The sequence below is a fragment of the Rhincodon typus genome, chromosome 8, assembly GCF_021869965.1.
Source record: "Rhincodon typus isolate 14 chromosome 8, sRhiTyp1.1, whole genome shotgun sequence".
In the NCBI taxonomy this organism is placed as follows: Eukaryota; Metazoa; Chordata; class Chondrichthyes; order Orectolobiformes; family Rhincodontidae; genus Rhincodon; species Rhincodon typus.
This window is the reverse complement of record NC_063339.1, coordinates 77685770-77692745: the sequence shown is the minus strand read 5'-3', so window position 1 is coordinate 77692745 and position 6976 is coordinate 77685770. Positions and strand designations below refer to the sequence as shown.

Here is a 6976-nt window from a genome sequence, read left to right as displayed (position 1 = left end):
TGATATTGGATCCAAACGAAAAGCACAAATCATCAGAATCTCAAGCTACTGATATGAATATGGGGAGGTGCTGGCCTAGTGATATTATTGCTAGGCTATTAATCCGGAGACCCAGGTAATGTTCAATCTGGGTTAGAGCCCCACCATGGAAGATGCTGAAATTTGAATTCAGTGAAAGTCTGGAATTATGGTCCTCACAATGACCAAAGAAACCATTGTCAATTGTCAGAAAAGTCCATCTCGTTCATGAAACTGCCGTCCTTACCTGGTCTGGCCTACACATGACTCCAGACCCACTGCAATGTAGTTGACTCTTAATTGCCATTTGGTTAATTAGCGACGGGAACTATGTACTGGCCTAGCCAGTAACACTCACATCCCGTGAATAATAAATTATTAACTGGCACCCGTTATTCATATCTCGTTGATTTATCCAGTCCTCAAGATTGTAAGTGAAATGGGTAATTCACCAATAAATCAATTGCAAGAAATTCCAATTCATTCAGAAATGCCTGCTACAAACTAATATTTACCAAATACAGAATACCTCTATGCTAACATTTATTGGTAAGTACAATAAGACTGGCCTCATGACGGCTGCATCCTGGTGTCTAGTAATGAAAGTCAAGTGACTCTCTTATTTGATGTTTAATTTCAGTAAGGACTGTCTAGATCTCACAAAAGAAAGGCACCTCATTATTATCCAGGGTTCCCGAATGGTCTGCTGAATACGTTTGTGAAAAAAAACCCACTGAAAATGCTATAGAGATGTGCCACTTCTCTGTCACTGCATCAATGAGTGCAAGATCAAGCAGGTAAATCTCCCTGAATCACTGGGAACAGAAACACTGGTTCTGACATTTTAATTTCAAGCACAATCCAAATTGCAGCATTGCATTTTCACATGGTACAGAATTACTTCAGGGTTACAAGCTATGGCCAATGGCTGCTTACATATCAGGAAAGCAATGGAATTTACCTCGTTCTCTCTTTAAGCTAAAATATTTAGCGAGACAAACCAGCAGGATTGAAAATGTATAGAAATTGGAAGATCTGCCATTGGTTGTTTGCCAGATGGTAATCATCAAAGCGTTATTGTGGTAATTGTGATAATTATCACAAGCTTATTGAGGTTGCTGGCTTACATGAATCCCAGCATTGGGAACATGTTGAGATCCAATATGCTCCTAGTTTCATTTGTGATCACTGCACACCAGAACAGAATGACCACAAGTGGAAGAACGGGTGGTTTAATGGATTTTTAAATTTTGTTCTTGGCATGGAGGCATTACAGGCAAGGTCAACATATGTTACCCATCACTCATTGCCCTTGTAAAGGAACTGAGCGGCCTTCTTGTACTGCTGCAGTGCATTTGTTGCAGTTACATTGATCATGCCTTTTTAGGTGAATGGGTTTGGTTGGGGTTTGGGGGTTGGGAGGTGGGGGCGGATGACCAGTAATACAGAGAAGCGAGATTATACAGACAATGTTATCCAAGGCCATACCTTTCCGGAGAGAAATGATTCGATGATGAGTCCCCACAGGTCTGTAACTGACACATTGTGTCCTGAACGATTCTTCTCTACTAAAGCATTGATATAATATCCTAAGCGATCCTTGGACAGGGCACTGGTCTTGCTTTTTGTCACCTGTTCCTTAGCTTTCTCAATGTGTTCTTTCAAATCCTTGAGAGACCAGTTGGCATCCTGATACAGTGTAGACATACACCTGGTGAAAAGTTACATTTCTTTTACAAGTTTTTCTGATGAGGGGTTGTTTGCCAGATTGATGTATTACAAGGTAGGACACAGATGATAATCATTAAAGCGTTATTGTGGTAATTGTGATAATTATCAAAAAGCTTATTGAGATTGCTGGCTTATGTGAATCCCAGCATTGGGAACATGTTGTGATCCAATATGCTGCTGGTTTCATTTGTGATCATGGCTCCACATCAGTATATTTAATCCTATTTTCCACACATTTTTATTTTAAATGACCTTCTCTCCATCGTACGGTCAGAAGTGGGGATGTTCATGAATGGCTGCACAATATTCAGTACCATTTGTGACTCCTCACATACTGAAGCAGTCCATGTCGAAGTGCAGTAAGACCCGGACAATATCCAGGCTTGTGCTGACGAGTAGCAAGTTATGTTTGTTGCACACAAATGCCAGTCTATGACCATTTCCAATAAGAGACGATATAACCAACCACCCCATGACATTCATATGGCGTTACCATCACCGACCCCCCCTACTATCAACATCCCAAGGTTAACATTGACCAGAAATTGAACTGGACTCACCAAAGAAATACAGTGGCTACCAGTGCAGGTCAGAGGCTGAGAATACTGCAATACAGAGAGTAACTCACCTGACTCTCCAAAGCCTGTTCACTATCCATAAGATACAAGTCAGGAGTGTGATGGAATACACCACCCGGCCCGCTACCCCACCCCTTACCGGGATGACTGCAGCTCCAATAAAACTCAAGAAGCCAGACACTATCCAAAGCTTGAATGCCATCACGTTCACAAACACCAACTCCCTCTACAACTAATGCTCAGTAACAGCAGTGTGCACTATCTACAAGATGCACTGCAGAAATTCATGAAGCCTTCCCAGCACCTTCCAAACCCACAACCACTACCATCTTACCACCACGTGCAAGTTGCCCTCCAAGCTACTCACCATCCTATCTCAGAAACATATCACCATTCATTCACTGTCACTGGGTCAAAATCATGGAATTCTCTCCGTAACAGAATTATGATCAACCTATAGCACGTGGACTGCAGTGATTCAAGAAGGCAGCTCACCACCACCTCCTGAAGGGCAACTAGAGATGGGCAATAAATGCTGGTACAGCCAGCGCACCCCATGGGTGAATTAAAAAAAAAATCATCTTCTCCTCCTAGATCTCCAATGGATAATCTTCCACAGGGGAATTTTGCTAACACTTCTCCTGAAATAACTGGACAGCACCTACATACAAGCAAATCATTTGGTCCACCAAACCTGCTCTACTATTCAATAAGATCATGGCTGAACTGATTGTATTTCCAATTCCACATTCCCATCTACTCCCAATAATCTTTGATTCCCTTGCCTAACAAAGATCTAGCTACATCTTTCTTAAAAATATTCAATAACCCTGCTTCACCACCATCCAAGACAGAGCGTTCCAAAGTCACACAACCCTCAGCCAAAACAAAAAGGCTCCTCTATTCAAAATGGCAAATTCTAATTTTTAAACAGTGTCTAGACTCAACCACAAAGGAAGCATTCTTTCAATGTCCACCTTGTCAGGATTTTACATGTTTCAGTCAATTCACTCCTCATTCTTCTAAATTGGAGTGGAAACAAAGCCTGCCCATTCAATGTGTCCTCATGAAACAACCCATTAATTCCAGGTATAAATCTAATAAACCACCTCTGAACTGCCTCCACACATTTATGGCCTTCCTTAAATAAGGAAACCAAAACTGCACACAGTATTTGAGATGTGGTCCCACAATACCCTGACTAACTGAAGCTCCCAGTAATCTTCTTGATTACAAACACAAAATGCTACAGAAACTCAGCTGGTCTGGCAACATCGGTGGAAGGTTTCTCTCAACACAGATGCTGCCAGACCTGCTGAGTTCTCCTGTACTTTGTTTGTATTTCGAATCTCTGGCACATAGTCATAGAGACTGAGAGACTTCGGTCCGACTCATCCATGCTGACCAGGTATCCTAAATAAATCTAGTTCCATTTGCCAGCATTTGGCCCAGAACACTCTAAAACCCTTATTATTCGTATACCCATCCAGATGCCTTTTAAATGTTGTAATTGTCCCATACTCCACCACTTCCTCTGGCAGCTCATTCTATACACGCACCACCACCTGTGTGAAAAAAATTGCCCCTTAGGTCCCCTTTCAATCTTTCCCCTCACCTTAACCCTATGCCCTCTAGTTTTGGACTCCCCCATCCGAGGGAAAAGATATTGTCTATTTACACAATCCATGCCCCTCTTGATTTTATAAACCTCTATAAAGGTTATTCCTCAGCCTCTGATGCTCCATGGAAAATAGCCCCATTCTGTTAAGCCTCTCCCTATAGCTCAAACCTCCCAACCCTGGTAACATCCTTGTAAATCTTTTCTGAACTCTTTCAAGTTTCACAACATCCTTCCTGTAGCAGGGAGACCAGAATTGCATGCAGTGTTCTAAAAGTGGCCTAACCAATGTCCTGTACAGCCACAACATGACGTCCCAACTCCTATACTCAATGCACTGACCAATGAAGGCAAGCATACCAAACACCTTCACTATCCTGTCTACTTGCAACTCCACTTTCAAGGAACTATCAACCTGCACTTCAAGGTCTCTTTGTTCAGCAATACTCCCCGGGACTTTACCATTGATTGTAAAAGTCCTACCCTAATTTCGCTTTCCAAAATGCAGCATCTCACATTTATCTAAATTAAACTCCATCTGCCACTTCTCGGCCCACTGGCCCATTTGATCAAGATCCCATTGTACTCTGAAGTAACCTTCTTCGCTGTCCACTACACCAACAATTTTGGTGTCATCTGCAAACTTACTAACCATACCTCCTATGTTTACATCCGAATCATTCATATTAATGACAAAAAGCAGTGGACCCCGCACCGATCCTTGTGGCACACCGCTGGTCACAGGCCTCCAGTCTGAAAAGCAATCCTCCACCACCACCCTCAGTCTTCTAACATCCAGCCAGTTCTGTATCAAAATGGCTAGTTCTCCCGCTATTCCATGTGATCTGACCTTGCTAACTAGTCGAAAGCCTTACTGACGTCCGTCTAGATCATGTCCACTGTTCTGCCCTCATCAATCCTCTTCATTACTACTTCAAAAGACTTAATCAGTAATACTAAATAGCACCTACACTACTTTGCTTTTATATTCAACCTTCTCAATTTTGTGCTGTACCTGCATACTGACTTGTGTGACTCACGCATGAGAACAAGGGAACAAGGGAACGAGAATTGGAGCTTGAGGACGTAAAATAAAACTAGAACATTCCCCAGCCTTCAAAAAAGGAAGATTTTTTTGGGGGAAACTTCCTACAGTGGAGAGAAGTTGTGAGATTGAATGTTCTCAGGCCGAGAAAGGAAAATAACAGAAGTAAACACTTGGGACTTAAGGACGGCCTTGGACTTATTCCGGAAGAACGGAAAGTCTACTTAAAGGGTAAACAATTGTTGTGTTTTTTTTACAATTATGTTACAAGGGAAATGGAACTGGAACATTCTGTTATGTTATTTGAAAGATAGCATTAAGTCATTAAAGTATGACTTATCATTTGTTACAATAAAAGTCTTAATGTGCGGAATTTTGCCGCATTATACTTTGTTATTAACTGGAAATTCAAATTACTTTTTAAAAGTTATCAGTCTTTATAAAGATGGAGAACTTAACAGCATTGTTTCCAGTGTAACTCTTGGTGTACCTACCCTCGTATTTGATGGCATTGAAGGGCTTCACTCTGTACTTAATTTGGGCTGTACCTACCCCAGGACAAGGAGACATTATAGAGGCACTTCTACTCGGTATTTAATCCATGCTGTGTCTGACCTACATTGTCAACCAGAGACCTAAGCAGTGTAATAAGGGGCAGTGTCAACCTTTCTGTGGCGCAAAACCGGTTAAGTGTTGGACCTTGTAGTTTGATCCAGAAGATAAATGTAAACGTTATTTTCCAGGTTTTCTTGAGAATGAAAAGGGCGGAGCTTTTGGGCCCTGCTCATTGCCTAGGTTGGTGTTTAGGCAGGAAATATTATGATGTTTGATATATATATTTATAATTTTTCCATTTTAACATTATTTTCTGTGGGTAATGAAAGGTAGTTTATTTTATATTAGGTATTACTGAAACATTTCTTTTTAGGCTTAATGTTATTAAGAGCATATATGACATACACAGAATGAGATGGCTAGTAGATTTAGAAAAGAACGACACAGCAGAATCAGTCAGATAGATGGGTGACTGTTGGCAAAGGTAAGAAGGTAGTTCAAAAGTCTCTGGTGGCTATTCCTCTATCAAATAGATAATCAGTTTTTGGAATTGTAGAAGGGGGATAGTTTCTCCGAGGAAAATGGAAGGTCCAGTCAGTTATTGGATAGTTGAAATGATTCTTATGTTAGGCAGCATTTGACAAGATTTAATAGAATTATTGTTCTAGGGGACATAGAGCTGTCAGGGGCATAGAGCTGGTGTATTGTTCAGGGATTCAGGTTTTTGGACAACTGGAATGTCTTTTGGGATAGAAAAGACCTGTTCAAAAAGGATGAATCTAACCTAAACTGGAAAGGAACCAATATCTCAGCAGGGAGATTTGCCCATTCCATTAAGGGAGAATTTATTCTGACAGAGAGGGAGAGTGAAGGAATTCTATGTAGCAGTGTAAACAGAAAGATTGATTGCGAAGGTTCTGAAGGTGAGGACAGCATCTCAATTAGAAAACAGAGACAACAGAGAGTTACGAGTATGTAGTAACTTTGAAGAACTGAATCGCATTTATTTCAATGCGAGGGGTCTTACAGGTAAGGCTGATGAACTTAGGGCACGTTTAACAATGTGGGATTGGGACATCATAGCTATTATAGAAACTTGGCTGAGGGATGGACAAGACTGGTAGCTCAATGTTCCAAGTTTTAGATGCTATAGGAAAGATAGAAAAGGAGGCAACAAAGGGGTGGGGGGCAGGGTTTGATTAAGGAATACATAACTGCTGTAACTAAGGAAAATATTTCTGAAAAATCAAGTGAAAATATATGGGTAGAATTACAAATAAGAAAGATCACTTTGATGGGACAAAAACAAAGTTGCTGGAAAAGCTCAGCAGGTCTGGCAGCATCTGTGGAGGAGAAAACAGAGTTAACGTTTCGGGTCCGGTGACCCTTCCTCAGTCCTGGTTTACCAACATTTTGAAAGGGACATGTAAT

At 41.1% G+C, this 6976-nt stretch overlaps 1 protein-coding gene across 1 annotated transcript in view; it reads right to left on the bottom strand.

Annotated features, from left to right (window-relative positions):
• Positions 1 to 6976, bottom strand: part of LOC125483793 (cytosolic phospholipase A2 zeta-like) — a 96437-nt gene that overhangs the window by 15150 nt on the left and 74311 nt on the right. The window contains exons 13-14 of the mRNA XM_048600477.1: positions 1507 to 1729; positions 980 to 996 (exon numbers count right to left, since the gene is read on the bottom strand). Of these exons, the coding sequence (XP_048456434.1) occupies positions 980 to 996; positions 1507 to 1729 (240 nt within the window). The remainder of the gene's footprint in view (positions 1 to 979; positions 997 to 1506; positions 1730 to 6976) is intronic.